The 20,793-nt window shown below is 42.0% G+C and overlaps 1 protein-coding gene across 1 annotated transcript in view; it reads right to left on the bottom strand.

The window, feature by feature from the left end:
* Positions 1–20,793, bottom strand: part of Piezo2 (piezo type mechanosensitive ion channel component 2) — a 390,271-nt gene that overhangs the window by 13,732 nt on the left and 355,746 nt on the right. Inside the window, exons 37-46 of the mRNA XM_052155704.1 lie at positions 16,177–16,344; positions 13,339–13,746; positions 12,438–12,696; positions 10,438–10,620; positions 7,945–8,197; positions 6,581–6,713; positions 5,326–5,473; positions 5,008–5,222; positions 2,310–2,468; positions 389–536 (exon numbers count right to left, since the gene is read on the bottom strand). Coding sequence (XP_052011664.1) covers positions 389–536; positions 2,310–2,468; positions 5,008–5,222; positions 5,326–5,473; positions 6,581–6,713; positions 7,945–8,197; positions 10,438–10,620; positions 12,438–12,696; positions 13,339–13,746; positions 16,177–16,344 — 2,074 coding nt within the window. The remainder of the gene's footprint in view (positions 1–388; positions 537–2,309; positions 2,469–5,007; positions 5,223–5,325; positions 5,474–6,580; positions 6,714–7,944; positions 8,198–10,437; positions 10,621–12,437; positions 12,697–13,338; positions 13,747–16,176; positions 16,345–20,793) is intronic.

Here is a 20,793-nt window from a genome sequence, read left to right as displayed (position 1 = left end):
TACATATATACATGTATACCAAATATAATGTATATAGGATATACATTATATATGTATGCCCCATATACACCAATATACCAGATACTCTGGTTCTATACAATGAACTTTTAGAATATCCAACAAAGCTAATTTATATTTAAACTTAATAGTCACCCAATAGAATAACATTTTCTCTAACAGAGAGTTTGAAGTTCCCATACCAACATCTGGGTGCTGTTGCCAGCATAGCAGGAAAGACTTTAAAACCTCCAACCCCAGCGGGTTGGAGATCAATGTTGTATTTACGTCTCATGGCAGGTTTTGTCCTCTGCCTCCATCCACGGCCATCTTGTAACAGACCTGCTCAAGAGCAGCAGGCACCACAGACGCACTTTCACCTGCTCTTTACCTTTTCCGACTCTCGCCAGCACTTTAAGATGAAAATGTGTGCGTAAATGTCCTCCACACAAATCCAGCTGGAGAGGCTCAAGGTTGTGTCTGTCCACACCCAATCCATCACAGCCCGCAGCTCAGTCAGAAATGGGACCAGGCGGAACCTGCCAGGAACCATGTTTAGTCAGACAGACATTTGGAGGATGGCCCCGTTGCATACCTCACCTCAGGAGGTCATGCAACAATTTGTGTAAAGTACCGCACCTAAAGTTAAGAAAAACTCTCAGGGTGATCCTCATAGTAAAATCCATCTGGGAGTACAACTGCTTCTCATTATACAATGAGCATATGGACTGATAGTTTTCATGCCTGCTTTCTCTGATGGTGCAACTCACTGGGATTCGTAGTAAAAGAATATTGAAGTTGATTCTGTTCCTTTCACATGTGTTTGTACTAAAGAATCAGTTGGGCAGAGGTTATTTGAGTTACTATGGCTTTGTTGATGGATGAATCAGTAAAGAATATACACCTGATAAAGGCAAGAACAAACCAGGGAAGGCAAAAGGACCAGGCAGTGTCACTGGAGCCAGAGAGAGGACTCACAATCAGTGACTTGCTGGGTTAACAAGTCTAATGGCTCTGCCCAAGCCTCTTGTCTTTGAGTCATACTGAGGAATGGGCTAACCTAAGCCCCAGAAGGCTCTGAGGACTATTCCAGGGTCTTTGAATGTAGAGATTTTTCCCAGGCTGGGAAACTGGGCTCATTCTAGGATCCCCACCGCAGTTTTGTTATTACCTAGAACCCCTCCCCTGGGCTATTTCAGCTCTACAGACTAAATAAGAAACAAACACCTGGGAAAAGCCATCAGGTCCAGGTCTAGAGTAGAATATGGGATTGATTACAACATCTGAATGGGTCCAAACTTTCTTCTGAACGATCACCAGGACTCGTGACTAGTGCCATGGAGGTCCCAGCTCCACCTAGAGCAACCTTACCTCCTAAAACATGGTGTAACTTTTGGGGGAATGCAAGGGTAGGCTACCATGGAGCTCATAGGTTTGATGAGCTAACCTACAGGCAGCATGGTGCCACATAGGGTTCTTCATGGATGAGCTCCTCCTATACAAAGAACTCCAGATGTGTTCTGGAATAGTGTACATCCTGTCATTCTGTTTTACTATGTCCAGAAATGTATTAATACTTAAGGATTAGATATGTTTACTTCACTCCCCATCTTACTTCTTGAGAAATCCACACTTGCATATAATGTGTTTTTATCTAGTTCACCTCTCATTTCCTCCCCGATAGTTCCTCCTCTATCTGTCCCATTGTATTTTTCCCACCCAATTCTATGGGCTGTCTTATTTTTAAGCCCATGGAGTCTACTTGGTGCAGTCTCTGTGAGTGTGTATTTAAGACCATCTACTCAGTTCAGCTAAGGGTGGGTATTTGTCACCCGTGCTCTTGCTCCAAGCTGAGACATTGTCCGGACTGATTTTATGCGGGTCTTGTGCATGCTGTTGTTACGACTGCTGCAAGTTGATAGTTATAACTGCCTTGCTGTGTCCAGAAAACACTGTTTTGTTGGAGTTACCCACTGTCTCTGGCTTTTAGAATCTTTCTGCCATACTCTCCTTTGGTGATGACTCTCCTCTTACCCAAGCTTTGGGAAGAGGGGTATTAGTACCCAAATGTTATCATGGTAACTAGGCAAGTTACTAATGTGAAAATTAGCCAAGTCTGGGTAAGTCTAGGGCAACTTCCTGGTATGTGCTCAGTGTGTCCACTTGGAAAGATGATTAAAGCAAGCAACTGAGTGCTGCTGACACTGGAGGAGTTTTAGGATGCCTTACGCCCCTGCTTCCTTGTGGAAGACACACATGCAGTCTTCCCATTGCTTCCCCTCCATCAGGGACAGGCAAGACAGTGCCCTCACCCTTGAAACAAGAAGAGGTTGACATAATTGTAGCTCTTTGTGAGGAAGTTTCCAAGCACGCGTGTTGGGTAGCCACAGCGGATTTGATAAGCAGACAACCCAAAGTACACACATTTCACGAAGTACCAAAGCTGTGCCACCAGGTTCTGGCTGAACTTCCTAAAAGGCAAAATTATAGAAGGTAAAGGAATGGGGTACTTTTCTTGTACAGAAGGCAACAGTTCAAAATAAAAGACAAATAAATCTCCTCTCTTTCTCTTTGGATAATTCTAAAGAATCCTCTACCTAGTGGATTACTCCCAAATTGAAAATATAACAATTATAAAAGAAAAAAAAAACCTTAATTCTGTGACCGGAGTATCCTCTGTGTCTTATTATCATTAAGTTGCTAAAATGGTGATTACATTCAATTATTGCTAATTTAATTCATCAATCAACACTTTCATACAGCATATGCAATACAGGTGCTATAGTCCAATTTAAAGAATACTCTCCAAGAAACTACATTTTAACTTCAAAGGACCCACAATTTAGAATATATGGCAGAAACTCTTCGGAGACACCTTTATGTATCAGAAAAAATGGATAAATTCAACAGCAGCCTTATGCATCAAATTTGACTTATTTCTTTGACTGAAGGCATAGATATTATTAAATATACTATAAATTAAAAATATGATTCCCAACATTCTTTCAATTGTAGTATTTGTACAGAATAGCTGCTTGACCTAATCATTTGATGTGAAGTATGTTCTCTGACTATGCATGGCCAAATGTGGACTTTACTGGACTGCTGCATACAGAGTAATGGTCTTTCATTTTAGTTTATTTTAGAATTACGAAAATTTTCCCAATTGATTTTCCTTTTAAAGCACTCACAGTTACACAGTGTATTGTTCTACAGTAATAACTACTAAAGGACTAACTGGAAAGACCAGAAGCCAGGTCCTCCAATGAGCCATTCACTGTTAGGGACACTTTGGATTTCCTCATTGTATGTTACATCTGAGTCAGTTGCCTTCTGTGGTGCAGAAATATTGGCCATCCCAATCTATGGATTGTACATATGACTTGACTAAGGATGACTGCTGTATGGAGCAAAGATCAAACTTGCTATTTGAACATGAGGATGGTGTACTGGCTGGTTTTGTTTCAATGTGACACAAACTGAAGTTATCACAGAGAAAGGAGCCTCCTTTAAGGAAATGCCTCCATGAGATCAAGCTGTAAAGCATTTTCTTAATTAGTGATCAAGGGTGGGAGGGCCCACTGTAGGTGGTGCCATCCCTGGGCTGGTAGTAAGAAAGCAAGATGAGCAAGGCAGGGGAAGCAAGCCAGTAAGTAGCATCCCTCCATGTCCTCTGCACCAGCTCCTGCTTCCTGACCTGCTTGAGTTCTAGTCCTGACTTCCTTTGATGATGAACAGCAATGTGTAAGTATAAGCTGAATAAATCCTTTCTTCCCCAGCTTGTTTCTTGGTCATGATGTTTTGTGAAGGAATAGAAACCCTGACTAAGATAGACGGTTTCCAGGATGCTTGAAGATGTTTAAAACTGCAGGCCACAGTGAGAGGGAGCATTTCCAAATGGACTCTAAATGCAGTATCATTGACTTTGGATCATAACTGTTCAAGCCAATGGCAGAGTGAACTACACCATGTTATATACATATTCTGATCTATTTAATAAAAATCTCAGCCCTACTACATGACCTAGACACTTCCACTTTTATGGGCCACTTTTGAAAAACCTAACAGGGTGGGCATCTTTTGTTTACACCAGTCTTCTCTCTTGTTCTTTTATTCATTCATTTCTTCACACATTAAGCACTGACTTGGTCACAAGATTGGTTTTAGGTGGATCTGTGAGTCACAAAGAGCATATAGAAGAAAAGGGAGAACTTTGGGTGTAGAAGAGAAGGGAGTTGTGGAAGAGAATTTGGGGAATTTTAGAACTCAGCTTACTGAGGACATTTAGATCTATTCCATTCTAGGTGTTGGGGAAAAACCAGTAGCCACCTTCAAGTCCTGCCCTTAGTGAAGAATTTTGGGTTGCCTTATTCATAAAATACAGACTGTTGTAAATACAGTCTGTAATGCTCGTGATCCTTCTGCTTCTGCCTCCTGAATGCTGGCAGGAGATTACCACATACCCAAATTGCTTGGTAATATCTACCCTTTCTAAACTCACTCATATTTACCAACAATCCATTTTAACTGTTAGCAATAGTTGTCTCAACAAAAACATCATCTCATGACAAGGCTTCCTGGTCCTCTACCTGTGTTTTTAAGGCTCCATTATCATCCTCATGGGAGATAGTATTATTTCCCCTTATCATGTCCAAGTATGTTTTTCAACCAGCTGAGTAATCATTTCTCATGAGCTTCTCATATGACATCTTATCGTGTCTCTTCCCCACCAAAGGACACACCTAGGACCAGCTTCAGTTCCTCTTGACATCAGCTAGATTGTAGAGAAAAACGGGACTCAGGCATCTTTGGTCCTGCATGGTACTGAGGCCCTTGTTTCTTTTTTTTCCCCTGAACCTCTGTTTTTGCAAATGTAGATGAAATAAAGATAAAGCACCAAGGAGGAGAGATCAACTCCTACTTTAGATCTGAACTGAACCTCATTAAAAATCCTTGCCTTTTATTGCGCTGCTGGCCTGGTCTGCTGGATGTCTGTGGGGGAGACCTTACCTCTCAGTCACACTGGGTAAGATGAAGAACATCCAGAAGTGAATCCCAAACACGAGAATGACCTGGAAGATGACCTTGCCAAGCACAGTCTTCCTGAGGTAGAGCGCACGGTCCACCACCATGGTCCCAAACTGAATAAGAACCATGACCAGGAATGGCCCGGGGACCTGGTCTTCTGATAGAGAAGAGGTGATATCTGCAGCTGCCGAGTGTTTCTGGGGATGACAGAACAGGTTAAGCAGGAGGGGAAGTTCTCAAAGATGGAAATCTGTTCCCTTTAAAACAGGTGGAGGAGTGGAGACCTTTCCTCTAACCTACCCCAAAGGCCCAGAAGCCAAAGACAATGATGATGAAGTCCACAGTGTCAGCCAGGAACATCAGCACATACACATCAGTCACAGCACTGTAGTCTGGGTGGATGAGGTCATAGAAGAATTGCCGAATGGGTACATAGATCTGTAGAGTCCTGCAAGACAAGCCCACTAGTCTCAGAAGACACAGAGGGAAAAATGACCGCTAGAATGTTCAGTCCACTTCTCCTGCTCCTTTCCATCCAAGTCCCACCTTCCTCTAAAGCTAAGGCAGAGTCCCCTGGAAATGCTCCTGCTCAAGGAACACAAGATGAGTATATTGCAGAAGCAAGGATGACCTGCGGGATGCCATGATTCTTCCTTTAAAGCACCACAGAATGTCAAAAAAACCCACTAAAAGCCAGGTTCTGGCTATTTGACTATCTGGGTCCAGCTAGTCACTACATGGGAGCAGTGCTGCAGAACTCTGGGTATTGCAATCTTGTCTTGCATAAAATTGGGGCAAGACTATGATTGAGGTGCAGGGTCTGAGGAGGATAAAGTGAGGGAGCCCTTGAGCATGCTGAGACTTGGAGAGCCAGGTCTGAGCATAGATAAATGTCAGATGTCTCCTGTATCTTCTGGTTTGAGGTCTTATGCCCTTTATTGTATGTGTCAGCTGTCCTTAGGTGTTGATTCCTTTCTCTGCCATTGCCTCTGTGCCCAGGTGTCTCTGGCTTGTCCTTTAGACCCGTATCATATCCTCACTGTGATTTAGGTTCTGCCTTCAAATCAAGTCCGCATTTAAGCGCTTCAGGATCTCCATGCCTGAGCCTATCTATCTATATTCAGGGCTGGCCCTTGCTTGGTTCACATTACAGTCCCAACCGTGTGCCTTTCACCATGCTGGTGCTTGGGCATTAACCCAACCCTTTGAATCACCAACAGGTGGAGGGACTTGTAAAGTAGGCTAGAGACCAACTGTATAAGCGCTGAATAAGCAGCCTGGTCCCATGCCACCAAGCCTCACTCTCTGGAAGAAAAGAGGTCTCATCCATGTGCTCCTCATTCTTCTTTATGCCTGGCTAAACATTCAGGAGCAATGGCAAAAACTTACAAAATGAACCCCTGACTTATGCACTTATTAACAAGTGGTTTCTAAAACAATATAACCTGGGGCCACTTTATCTGCATTCTTCACCTCTGGTTTAGAAGAAGCCATCAGCACCAGTTCCCCAGTTCCAGAGCAAGTGAACAGCCCAATCGGGTTTCAACTCACTTACTTCTTTATGGTAAACGCCTTTGCTTTGATTAAATGCTCTTGAAGCTTTTCCATGTAAAGTTCTCTTTTGCTTTTCTGTTTAAGGCTCAAAACACTGCTTCCTTTCTGGCTACTGTTTCGGGTGCTTGTGCTGCCTAGAAAGAGCAGGAGAGGGAGAGAAGTCACAAGCTGGAGGGCAAACAGTCGATCTGCCAAGAGAAATCAGGTTAGGTGTAGGGTTGGCTTTCTTCTGCACCAGAGGATGCTAGGCACAGATGGCTTTAAGAGTGTCTACTGAGTGTTTGTGAGTCTGGCATTTCTATGCTGTCATGAGGCTGGACTAGAACTGTGGGTTCAGACCCTGTGGGTCTTCTCTGTATGCTTCTAAAGCCTTTGTTCAGGAAGAAACCCATGGAAGAATACTTTTACTCTTCAGTGATGTGTTAGGACTCAGCTTTCCCAGAGAGGGGTGCGTGACTCAGACTTATTTTCATATCCTAATTTCTACATCTGTAAAACCAACACGAGCTGCATTTCCCATGCCTGACTCAGATAATTACTCAGATCGATAAGTAGGCCATGAAAACAGATGCATGACTCCCGAGAAGCTTCAATCATGAGCTCCATAACTACAAAGGGCCAACCACTTCCTGATAGCGACTGCACAGATAGCTATTCTCTCATCTCACTCAATGTTGAGTAAGAAATTAATGATCAGTTTAGGAAATAACTACACAAGTTTTGTTAAAAGTCTCCAAATGAAGGTGATCCTGGTGTCGCAGGCTTGTAATCTTAGCTATTAGGGAGGTTGAAGCTGGAGGATTTGAAAGTTCAAGGCCCATCCATACTACATAGAGTTCAAACGCAGCCTGTGAAATAAAGGGAGACATACCTTAGACTAAAAACTAGTAAAATCAAACAGGGCAGACAGAGCCCAGTGGTAGTTAGAGCACTTGCTTAGTAAATAATATGAGAAAGATCCTGGGTTCAGTCCTCACCCTCCCAAAAAACTCCACTGACAAAAATCTAAATCTATTTTCAAATTCTGTTATGATTTATAGCACACCCAGCAGAGATTTTGTAAATGATGGGTAAATTATCATGTACCTTTATATTACTACACACTAAGTTATGCGCTGGCTGCTTTTCTCTATGACCTGAAATCCTGGTCTCTTAATGGACACACACATATTGAACAATGAAGCTACACACAGATGAAACAGGATCTGAACTTGGGTCTGTTATAAGGCAGACCATGTTTCTTCCATGTCACAATATCTCTTGATAGCACCAGACCGAACCACTCCCTTCCCCAGATGCAGAGGCACCACCAGATCAATGAGACTGTGTGGGCTTATTACAGTCTAATGGCTATGTAACAGATACCTCTTTTAGACCTATTTGAAGAGAAGCTGGACCGTGGGGAGATCTGGGAGCTGCTGCAGGAGCGTTTTCTCCTGATGGCCGCTGGCTGCTCTGGGAAGGTCACGTGGACAGACTCTACAGAGGCAGCCAAGTTGATAGACTTCAGTGACTCTGAGGAGCCTCTTCTGCCCTGATCGAGGGACAGCTCGTCACAAGATTCCTCTTTGTCTGTGTTACTGTCAACAATGTCATCCTCGTCCCATAGGCCGTGACACTGGGAAGAAGAGAAGATGACAGTTGAGGCCAGCTAGCATCTTGGGTGGGTCAACTGGCTGTCTTTCTTATAGTATCTGTTCCAACATCCAAACCCTTGAAGCTGGAAAGTCAAGGGATGCATGTCTAAGGAAGCTTGTACAGAACGGGGAGAGTCCTAGGAGAGTGGAGATGCTTGCAGGTGAAAAGAGTTTGTATGATTAACTAAGCCAAGGCAGGTAAAGTGAGGCAGATAGAGTAAGGATGAAACAATTTGTTAGAAGCTTCTAGAACACACCTGAGTGCTCACTGCTAGCACTAGAACTAGCCTTGACCCACTTACACACACAGGGGAACCCAACCTTAGCTCCTCACATTACAAGTGTCTCCACTTTGTAGGATGACTCTGTCTCTCTCTTAACCCCCATAGTAGGGCGAGCCTTGGCTTATTCAAGATCCAGATCAAAATGTAAGGCAAAGATTCTATCTACTGATTTATGCTGTAAGGAATTGGGATAAAGAGCTGTTAAAGAGGGAAAGAATGTATAAATCAGGAGGCTGAGAACCCCTTGGTCTTGCTAAAATGAGGACCCATTTGGACCACACATAATGTGTGATGTGGTTCCATTGGTGTGTGATATACCCCAGTGAGCTCCTCTCCTGAGCCCTAGATGATCTGTGCTTTACATTTATTCCTCAAAGCTCGGCCTGTTCTTCCCTGTGAGTTATAGCTGAGCATAGTAGTACATGCTCATCATACTATCATTGAGGAAGGAATATCCTCAGGATCTTCAGGCAGGAAGATCACAAGGGTGATGGCAACCCGGGAAACTCACTGAGTCCTGTATCAGGTTTGGATGTAGAGCAAAGCTGAGTATACATTAAAAACCAAAGGCAAACAAATATATATATATAACCAAAGTTCCAAGTTTATTCTAAAAGGGATCCTTCTAAGGACTGATAAAGTCATGATTTGATTAGATGACTAGATATATTTGAAATACTTTGGAAAAGGAAGCAAGGTGGAAATAGGAAAAAAATCAAGACTGTGATAAAAGGCACAGTGGCCTGGAAATGTAAGCTGTGTAGTGATTTGTACATCATTATAGTAGATTTACCAGCTTCTGTTTATAGTTTTTCTGTTTACAATGTGAGAAGAAAAACATCCATGTGGCAACTGAAATGGGCAGCAGGTGGGAACAAACACAGACACCCACAGTTAGACATTATGAGTGCGAGAGACCTTGAAAGACAAGCTCTAAACTAAAGATGACTCCATGAAATCCCTCCTCCAAGAGCTCAGGAAACCCCATAGAAGAGGAGGAAAAGGGAGTGGGGAGACAGAAGGGATGGAAGACATCAGGAGAACAAGATCCTCTAGAATAACTGAGCAAAGTTCCTTTACACTCAGAGACTGAAGCAGCAATCAGCCTAGAGAGGTTGGCACCAGGTCCTCTACATATATACTGTAGCTTTCAGTTCAGGGCTTGTATGGGATGCCTGAATGGATGAACATGTGGGTCTCTGACTCTTGTGCCTTCTCTTGAGACTCTTATTTTTCTGTTGGCTTGTCTTGTCTGACTTCAACAGGATGGTTTTAATTTTATCTTATTGTATTTGTTGTTATGTTTTGTTTTTATCTATTAGAAGCCTGTTCTTTTCTAATGCACAGAAAGGGGATGGATGCAGATTAGGGTGGGAAGAAACTGGTGGACAACTGCATTCAGATTGTATTGTATGAGAAGAATCTTTGTGTAACAAAAGGGGATATATGTATGTATATATGCATACATATGATATACACACATATATATTTATAATATATATGTGTAAGTGCATGTATGTGTGCATCTCTGTGTGTAAATGTATACAAAATAAAAGAGTAAGAGAAACTGTGTCGGGATGCATTGCCTTGCAGAGGTCTTCCTCAGGCCTCGAGAGCAATAGCTTTCTCAATGACAAGATTATATAAGCACAGTAGTCCAGGACTTGATCTGAGATAGCTCTTTCCAACAGCTAAAGCTTCATGATAAGAGTCTGGCTTTGTAAAGCCAATATTACTTGAAGACGGCTAGAGGTCAAGATGGATGTTACTATGCAACCAGGTGTTGTCTCTGAGTGTTCTTTTATGCTTTGACTTAAAACTAGTGTGCAGATGATACCATCTCTCCTTCAAGCAATGCCCTGTAATGTCCTGAATCCCCAGCGCTGTTGCAGACTGAACTCATCATCATGGGGTAATAAACTGTTAGCACCAGGTACCTTCAGAATGGAGCGATGGAAGAAGAGAGCCAGCAGCTGAATGAGGTCATAAAGAACGTAGCCCTCCTTCTTCTCCACGCCGATGATGTTTGGTGGAAAGTAGGGCCTGTCCTTGTAGAGTTCCAAGTCCTTGTTCCAGGGAAAGAAGCCGAACTGGAAGAAATATTTCACTACAATCGCCACCTACATATGGGTGATAGAAAGAAAAAGTCATTCCTTCGAGGAATAGCAATGCATAAGAAATAGTGATGTAAGCTGAAAAAGCATTTGACAAAATTCAGCATCCTTTCATGCTTAAAGTCTTGGAGAGAACAGGAATTCAAGGCCCATACTTAAACATAGTAAAAGCAATATACAGCAAACTGGTAGCCAGCATCAAACTAAATGGAGAGAATCTTGAAGCAATCCCACTGAAATCAGGGACCAGACAAGGCTGCCCCCTTTCTCCTTATCTTTTCAATATTGTACTTGAGGTACTAGCTCGGGCAATTCGACAACATAAGGAGGTCAAAGGGATACAAATCGGAAAGGAAGAAGTCAAACTATCATTATTTGCAGACGACATGATAGTCTACCTAAGTGACTCAAAAAACTCCACTAGAGAGCTCCTACAGCTGATAAACAACTTCAGCAAAGTGGCAGGTTATAAAATCAACTCAAGCAAATCAGTGGCCTTCCTATACTCAAAGGATAAGCAGGCTGAGAAAGAAATTAGGGAAATGACCCCTTTCACAATAGCCACAAACAGTATAAAGTTATCTTGGGGTGACTCTTACCAAACATGTGAAAGATCTGTATGACAAGAACTTCAAGACTCTGAAGAAGGAAATGGAAGAAGACCTCAAAAATGGGAAAACCTCCCATGCTCATGGATCAGACATGTTTTCTTAATTCTTACATCACTATTTCTTATTCTTTGAGTTTGTTTATGTAGTGGATTGCATTGATGGATTTCCGTATATTGAACCAACCCTGCATTCCCGGGATAAAGCCTACTTGATCATGGTGGATGATCATTTTGATGCGTTCTTGGATTCAGTTGGCAAGAATTTTATTGAGTATTTTTACATTGATGTTCATAAGGGAAATTGGTCTTTCTGTGTGTGTGTCTCTCTCTCTGTCTATCTCTGCCTCTATCTCTCAATCATGGATACAACATACATACTGTCAATGCTTAGCCCCACCCCCCATATTTTTTGCCATCATTTACTATAAAACTTGTTTTCGCCTGACTTGAATTACTTCTAAATCTACAGTGTTTCCAGATTGAAATGGTGCATGTTTCATGAGCATTGGGCCATAAGCAGCCAGAACAATGCTATTAAAAGTAAGTTTTTCCTTCTGAGTCAGTGAAAAGACTTGATCTTTATTATACATGCCATAACTCCAAATACTTCAGAAGCCTGGACACATCACGTGTGAGCCTTATCACCCGCCAAAGGCTGGAGTCTTCATGGAACTTGGCAGTCTTCTGAACATCACAGGAATGATGGAATACATGGCTCTATGTATGTCCAAACAGATACTGATGGTCTCCTACATCTGAGAGCAACATGCTTTCCTGCCATTTAGTTTCCCAGTGTTTGTGTTGGGATGCATGGGAAGTGACTTTAGGTTTAAAAATGGACAGTATGTGTGCCACCACACCAGCCTATATTCAAGGTGCTTAGCTAGTTATTTAGTCTTGAGTCCATTGTGTTGGGTTCTCACTGACACCAGGCACTTTGTTTGATTTGGCAAAAGACTGTTATAATGACAGTGGTTAATATCACAGGTCCCACAAGAAGTCTTCCAAAGCCCTGGTTCCAGCAATTTTGGAATCTTTGGTGAATTACTGAAGCCCCCTGAAGCTGTCTCCTCATGTATTCTAATTGGGAATGACACCAGAACCTACCTTGTGTAAGATATGAGGCCTGAAAAGGTCTATGAAATTGCCAGTACTAGGTCATGTTGCTCACAACATTGCCAGGCTAAGCAGGCCACGCAACAGACTGGCCTACCTCGGTGTAGACGATGGCCATCATCCAGAAGCGCCGGCTGGGCCTGGGGACAGACAGCATGGCCCAGAGGAAGATGAGGATGGGCAACAGGAGAGTGATGATAGAGGCAGAGATCATGTGGTTCAGAATGATCACGAAATAGCACACCATTTCTGAGCGGGCCACCAGAGTGTTATACATGGCATAGAATAGCAGCAAGAAGCGGGGCTGGTCCACGTAGAATTTCTCAGATTCTTCAAGCTCATCATCATGGAACATCCTGTCAAAGTAAGCACGATCAGACTCTTGTGTCCACCTTTCCAATCACTGATTTGGATCTTATGTGATCTCTTTTTTTCTGCACATGCCTCTGCTGTGTGTGTTTATCCACACACATATAAACAAGACAGCCTCACACAGGTTGATTATTCTTTGTCAAAAACACTTGGGAAGTGTCTGAAAGGTTGTCAGCCTTCATGTTTTAGACTACTTGTATATGTAATGGAATATATGAAATTCAAGTTTCAACAGGAAATTAATGTATGCTTTATACATGTCATATTCATAAAGTCTAAAGACCATTTAATAGAACATTTTCCAATGGTTTTATGCATGCACAAAGTATAATGGCATGGATGCATTTATCTCCTGTATTATGTGGATATCATTAGAGCTCTTTTGCATTTCAGAGTATCTCAAGTTTTTAAATTAGGGACACTCAATCTGCTTGACATCTTATTATAGAAAGAGGTATCAAGACAAGTGTCACTGGATCATTTTTGCCGATCTGTTACTCAGTCACAGTGATGTCCTAGGATTGTATGTCTTCCTTCTATGTCTAGGGTTTTGTGTATGTGTGACTAGAGCACGTGTGTTTGTGATGGTCCCTGGCTAAAGCCTGAGGCCTAATTTCTTCTCTTACTTGCTCATCAGAAGATCGCTGGCTGTCAGCTCGTGCGTCAGGGGTGGTAAGATACTTGACTCCAGCTTGTCTGTACGGCTGTCATCGGGGCTGACCACCATGTGGTTCTTGGCCCCAGAGTCATCTTGTGATGCAAACGATAGATGCTCAAAGCTGACAGCCTTGCTGTAGGAGGGAGGGGCCTCCACATCACCATCATCTGTAGAGAACTGCGGTAACTCCTCATCCGGAGTGAGGCTGACCTCCTCTACCTCTGCTTCATATTCAGCTGCATATTCCTTCTCTTCTGCATCATGGAGCTCAGGCTCCAGACCCTCTACCACCTCTTCCTCAGCTTCAGCTTCTACCTCCTCAATGGTTTCCGTAGTTCCCTGGCGTGAATACAGCATGGTACACTGTGTGGGCTCGCTGTTAGGAGAGAAGATGGGCAGAGCACTTGTCTTAGCATTTATACCAGATTGGAACCTGTCCCGATTCTTACGACACCACCTCAGAACTCCCAAGTCAGAAGCCTCAAGCATGTGAGAAAAGAAAACCCTCTCCTCTGTGTATCCCATCTATTTTGTTCCTTCCAGAAATTCACTCCTGGTCCGCAGAAACTGCAAGCAGTAGCCTTCCCAGATGCAAACGTGGACAGTGAGCATTGCATCCTTCCAAACCAGAGCAAGTGACTTGTCTTGCAAGGAGCGACCCAGTCTATGCACAGAAGTGTTTAAAACAGGATCAATATTCACAGCCATGAGCTCCCAGTTCATTTCCAAATCAGCACACGTTTAGCACAGCATACCTACCGCCATCACTCCTCACATAAGAGAGCATATGGAAAGGAGAAGCCATGCGTGATAGTTCCAGAGGGTTTTGACCAAGATGTGATCTATTCTCAATCCTGTACAAGAGAGCTGCTGCCCAGGACCATTGCGGAGGACAGAACCCAGTAGATACTGGCTGAACTTAACAAGCACATGCTTTAAAAATGCCTCTTTAATGTGGGTCTCCTCTTCCTCTCTCTTCTGCTGTCTCTTTCTTATTGGCATTAGCATCTTTCCCACTGAATTCTCACCTTCTCTCCCATTCCCAGACATTTTTTTGTGAGTTCTTGGTCTTGATCATGGGGCCACCTATTACTGTCTCTAAGTTGCTTGCTATCTCAGAACTTTTTCCCATTTTCACACCCCAGCAAGTCCTTTCCTTCCTTCCTTCCTTCCTTCCTTCCTTCCTTCCTTCCTTCCTTCCTTCCTTCCATCCTTCCTTCCTTCCTTCCTTCCTTCCTCTCTTTCTTTCTTCATTGCCTTCTTTTATTTTTTTTAAAGACATCTTCCCTGCGGCTTCCTTTACATAACTTTCCCTACCTCTATTATCAGGTCCTACATTGGTTTCCCGGTGCCTTTTCTATAGCACTCTGCATTTCATTTCTAGCCTTTTCCCAGCTCTTCTGGTCAAGCCCATGCAAAAAAAAAAAAAAACCCAAAATATTAGAACTGAAAACAAAGCAGCCATATTAAAAGTCATTGCATGCTGAAACTCAAAGCATGCCTTTTCTTAACTGTTTGACCCTTGAAGAAGAGACAGATATTTAAGATCTGGTGGATGCAGGAAGATACTGCATCTGAAATACATACTGCTGTGTGCGTGGCATACACATGCAAGTAGCTTTCACACAGAGATTCTCAAATGCTGGATACTAGTGGAGTCATGTCAGCAAGTGATGGATGAATGGCTGGTACACCTTCTGTGACCTCTTGTAACTGAAGAATGGTGGATGATCGTGTACGCACTAAACAGGCCTGGGGCTTTGGTTCTGAGTTCTTACCATGCTGCAGAAGCCTCTGAGAATGATAGTTTTCTAAGACTCATGTCAGTTAACATACGGCTTCCTGGGAAGCCACTGAACTGACTAGCACCTCAGGGAATGCTCAGGTCCTGGGAGTCAGATTGTGTTAGGTTTAGCTTCCAGTGTGACTGTAAGTGATGGTAGAGATCAAGTCTACCTTTAGGACTCTTCAGAGTGGGAGGATATAAGAGCCTGCACCTGAAAAAGGATGTCTCAGAAGGCGAAGCATATTGCCTAAGCCCGCCCCAGTGGACAGTACCACAGAGTTAACATCTACACCTGCCAGCAAAAGGGCCATTCCACCTCTGTTGTGAGAGACCCCAGTGGCTAGAATGGAGCTGGCTTTGGCTTGAGTTGTTCTCATGTCAAGATGAACATGTATGGCTAGAGTCTATGGTAACAGCTCTAAGATTTGAGGTGGGGTTAAAGGGTTTTTATGTATGCAGTTAATTTCATTTCTAACTGAATGTTGCTTTCTGGCAGGATTTAATGAGGAAACTTAAGCCCGGAATATTTGTTTCCAAACAAGGCAGATAGTCTATAAAGCTGTTGTATGTTTCTACATTCTTTTAAAAAGCCAATGGTAAAATATATTCAATTTTCCTGTTAGATATATGCCAACTGTAGCCATTTATTTTGCATTAAATGAAAATGGCTATATTTGACAGGTGGATTCCTAATATATATTGATATGTATATATTATATACATATATCAAATATATATCTTAGAAAGTGAAAAGAGAACATATTTTTTTTAAATGGAGGACAATGTTTTCAACCAGAGCTTTGAAGCAATTTTTAACAGACAAGACCAAGATGCAGTTAGTTTGCAGAGCATTGTCTTGGAAATAATGTCACAGAAAGGGCTATGGTTATGCATATTTTTCCAGTCATGCAAATTCTTAGAAGCTGAAAAGAAAATGGCATTCATCTCATGAACTTGAACTTGCAACGGCATCCACGGGGAGGAGATACAAGAGTACAGAAGCATGCACAAGTTAAGCACCTTGATGCTACACTGCCACTGTCAGCTGATGAGGAGGACATGTCCATGCTGAACATTTTACGGAGCCTAGGCCGAGCACGCTCGCTTGTTTTAGGAACAGAGTCTTGTCCATCTAAATCATCAAGGGTGGACTGCCTTGAGATCAGCAGGGTTGCTTCAGTGTAGCAGCTAGCAGCGCAAACAGTTACAGAAACACAGAGTTAAAACCCAGTGGTGCACCAAGTCACACGGGGACAACTGACCAACACACCAACACACCGCCATGCGGCAACCACACACAACAGCGCCACCGACAGGATGACCACAGCAGCGGGGGCTCCAGGACAGGGAAGGACCTGTTTGGCAGGATAAATAAACAGAAGAAACTGGAGTTGAAAAAAAAAAGTACTGGCAAGGGATTAGCTTTCAAATGGCACTCTCCGGGTGAGACACAATGCAGAATGACGACAGGACCCAGGAGTCCTCTTACAAAGTCCATTTCCTTGCAGCTTTGCAATGCAATTGCTTCTTTTGTGATCAAAGAAAATATGCTTTCCTTGGAATTGCAAGCCCAAGTCCTCGGAAAGCATTTCTCAACTGCACAAGCAGAAATAACTGCCGGTAAAATTTGTAGACATGATTTCAGTTTTGTAACACAGTATTCATAATGAGAGCCAGAAGGTCAGGAATGCCACCGCACACTGAATCTCCCACACCTCATTTTCTGAGTCATAGGGACCAAGCCAAGCCAGAGTCCTTGCATGTAGAAGAGACGCTGATTGGATACGTGGCAACCAACATAAAAAATAAAATGGTACAAAAAAACAAAACAAAACAACAACCCCCTCCGCAAAACAAACCACCAACAAAGAAATTCTAGCAATGCCAGACTCTTTTCTCTGTTAATGTTTTGCTTGAACTAATTTTTATTACATATCATGCTTCAAGTTTTGGTGGATATCCCAAGGGAGAGAACCCATTGACTAAATTCTTCATTTCTTGGTACCCACAGGAACAGCCATTGTGGAGCAGACATGAGATGGCCCCACAGCAGGAGCACAGCATCTTCTCAGGTGGCAGACCTCAAATGACCCCTTTATACCTGAGAATTATCCTTGGAATGAAGTTAACAGTGTTTGCAGCCAAACTAAGCAATCTTTGGCAAGTCACATGCCTGATTTTATGAGGAACTATTAGAAATTAGCTCACCATCTGGCCCTGGATTTAAAGGATTTCCATTAAAAAAAAATCCGTATTCATTTGCTAGGTTCCCATTGTTGACTCTATCTACTGTTCTTATGTAAAAATTTGTGCCATGGACGTTGGGACAGAAACTTCAAAAGGAACAGGCCACACCATGGTCATTCTTGCTAAAGGAGGGTGGCCATGTGTTCACCAGAACTATCTGCCCCAAATACGCAGGTGTCTGAGCAATTTTCTTGATGACATGCTCCCTCAGTTCACGGGTTCCTGGAGGTGGAATTTTGTGTGAAGACACTGGGGGTGTCACTCAGCCAATGATGAAGGGCAAATTTATTGATTCATAAGCTCACAAAGTGAACTGAGTACTCCATTTTACTTCATATTAAAAATGAAAATCAAAATACATTACTGACTAATTATAATGGTTCTGGCTTCTTGTGTGTTTACAGATTAACAGTTTTATAATTTTGCAAATATTTTAACTTTTTATTTTTATTTTTTGAGTCAATCTATAAGTGTAATATCGAAGGACTCCCAATTTTGCATTCTGGCCATGGGTTTTGTTTAGGTCATCTTTAAAGGAAGCTGTTTGGTTTTGTTTGAGCTGGTATTTTTTCCTCTGTAGCCTCCTAAGCTTTGATTTATAATTATTTAATTTCTTAGTAGAGAAGATTATAGATTGTTATGTAGTCAAACATCCCTCATATAGGAACTGAGTCTGTCAGGATATTTATACTTTGATTCCATTTTTTTTTCAGAGTTTGGTACCAAAGCAGCCATCCTAAAACAGTGATATTAAGGAAGTCTATGAAGAATCTTAAGTTTTACAGGAAAATGTATTTGTGTATATTCCTTTTGGGAGATGACCCATGATTTGTTCAAATATCAAAAGATGTTAGTTAGCATCACTGTCTGCCTCGATTTTCACTGACAAACCTTTCACAATAAGCACATCTCCTTATTGTGAAAAAACCAGGAAAGGAGGTAAAAGAAGGAGGGACTGAGAAAACCTTACAAGTCACATTAGGAGACAGCATACCTTGGCAAAGAAAACACAGATATAATAATACGTTATATACTGTACATATTCTTCACTGAGTGGGAGGGAATAATTGTAGTTGAATATGAGTGTGACTTTTGCACAGGCAAAGCAGATTGGTCTTTAATGGGCTTTTGGAGTTAAAAGCAATAAAATGTAGTTTGTATTAGACACACACACATGCAGAACAGTGTGGTCTGAAGCTGAGGAATATTTGCGAGTGGTATGAAAGATGACCAAGCGGAGGATGGACTGACAGTGGTGGTCTGCCCTCTGGGAATGTCTCCAGGGAAGCTCAGTGTTCTCACCTCAGTGTTCTTCACATTCCGTTGTTCCCATTTTTTTTTTTAACAGTTGTCTGACTATCGTTTGGTTCTAAAGTGGGAGTATTTGGAAACCAAGAATCGTTTACTCACCTTCATTCACCCCTGAGTAGGAGGCAGTGTTAGTCAACATTGAATGTGTCCAGGGCATCCTGACATGTCTACCTCCTCTGCCCAACCCCTCCCAGGATGCACACATCTGTACACTTATGGATATCAGTGTTCACTTGGTTTTATCCTCCCTGTTTCTATTACAGGGTCTGAAGCTAGTGTCTCATCCAACACTGACCTGCACTGTATCTCTAAACCATGTCCTAAGCCTACCCTTCCCTGATGGATGAGGGAGCAGCTACTGTGAGCTAGATTGACAGAGGGTGGCACTTAAGAAAAGTAGGGGTAAAATGGACTTTGATTTATGATATAGAAATTAATCAGAGAAGGATTGCATTCAAATGCTCTGATTCCTAGCTATGGAGAAACTTGTTGGAACAAGATAAAAGAAGAGGACTCAAGAGATTCCACATAAGACAGAGGCTATGGTTTACAAAACATCTAAATAAATTACAAAATGGACAATGGATTTTTACTTCAGCAAAACCTGTGAGGAGAAGTAAGTCTTCCCTTTCACAGAGATCCTGGGATGGTCTCACAGGACACGCAGAGTGCTGGGAGTCAGTTGATGCTGTCATTGACATTTTTGCTTTAGAGCTGTTGTTACTACTAGTACTTTCAAAAATTACTGTCTGAGCCAAGTGCAAAAGCATAGGTAGAAAGAGGATAGAAAATACATTTTACCACCATGACAGTGTTTTTCTAACAATTATTTTATTCTAGAACTAAAAAGTGTCTTAAACCTCATTTCAGTTAGGAAATAAATGATTCACCTTGAAGCTAAGAGGAGTCTGGCTCTGAGCCTCCCTCCTTTGATAAAGAAGATATTAGCTGAAATATTTGTGACTTCGGAGCTTAAAAATAACTAACATATTCCGAAAATATCATCCTTTTATTATTCCTAAAAAGACCTTAAAAGAGTATCTATTTGGGAAGAGAGGAAGATTGTATCCATTAAGTTTTATCTACACAGAATCAATATAGACATATATATATATATATATATATATATATATATATATATATATATAAATTAAGTGACTATTTTAAAATTTGAGTTTCTACATACTTACATATGCATATATATCTTATATGTATATATGTGTGTGTATACATAAGTATGAGTATGATATAAACACATACACATATATATACACATGCACACGCATATATTTATAAGATTTTATCTCTAGAACAATAGATTTGGATCTGTGTCAAAGGCAAATATAGTATATGGCTGTGTTTGAGTTTCCTAATTGGTCAACTCAAAGACAACAATTCAGTAACATATATGAAACTATACTAAATAGAGATAAGAAATTCTCTATTTATCCAGTCTCTCCAATGGGTACAATTTTGATTTTCAGTTTTGTTTTTCATTCTCTGGTACTGGTGACTCCATCCCGGGCCTTGCATGGGCTGGTTAAGTAAATGGCCAATGGAGTACCAACCTTGGTCCCTTTGACTTTCAACTTATATTTTTGAGTTTGGTATCAATAATGTGATGTCCTTCCTACCTCTTTCTATCCAGAATAAAATGTAGACCATATTTTTGAAGGAAAAATATGGCTGGCAGCCACTGTGCTGACTGGCTGTGTGACATGTGAGTCTGGGCCACCTGGAGGTTCTTCTGTCCTTCCTCACTACAGCAGGTGAAGGAGGCAATGGCCTTATGGCAGAGAGCCTCCTCAGATCAAAACCTATATGATAGCTTGGCCTATAAGAGCTGCATGGTGCAGTTCATCCAGTCAGATGGTCACCCTGGAACTGTCAATTTTCTTCCTAAGACAGTGCATGGCCTTAGTGAGCTCTGTACAATGGACAACAGTGATTTAGAACACCGTGATGCAGAGGGTCCTGGGGCTTTTCAGTGTGGACAGGGTGGACAGTATACACTTGCCTGGGAAGAAGGGAGAGACATCAAGAGACAGTATAACCATCATTACCATTAAGTCACCTGTT

This window comes from Apodemus sylvaticus, chromosome 13, assembly GCF_947179515.1.
Source record: "Apodemus sylvaticus chromosome 13, mApoSyl1.1, whole genome shotgun sequence".
In the NCBI taxonomy this organism is placed as follows: domain Eukaryota; kingdom Metazoa; phylum Chordata; class Mammalia; order Rodentia; family Muridae; genus Apodemus; species Apodemus sylvaticus.
This window is presented reverse-complemented; position numbering and strand designations above follow the sequence as displayed.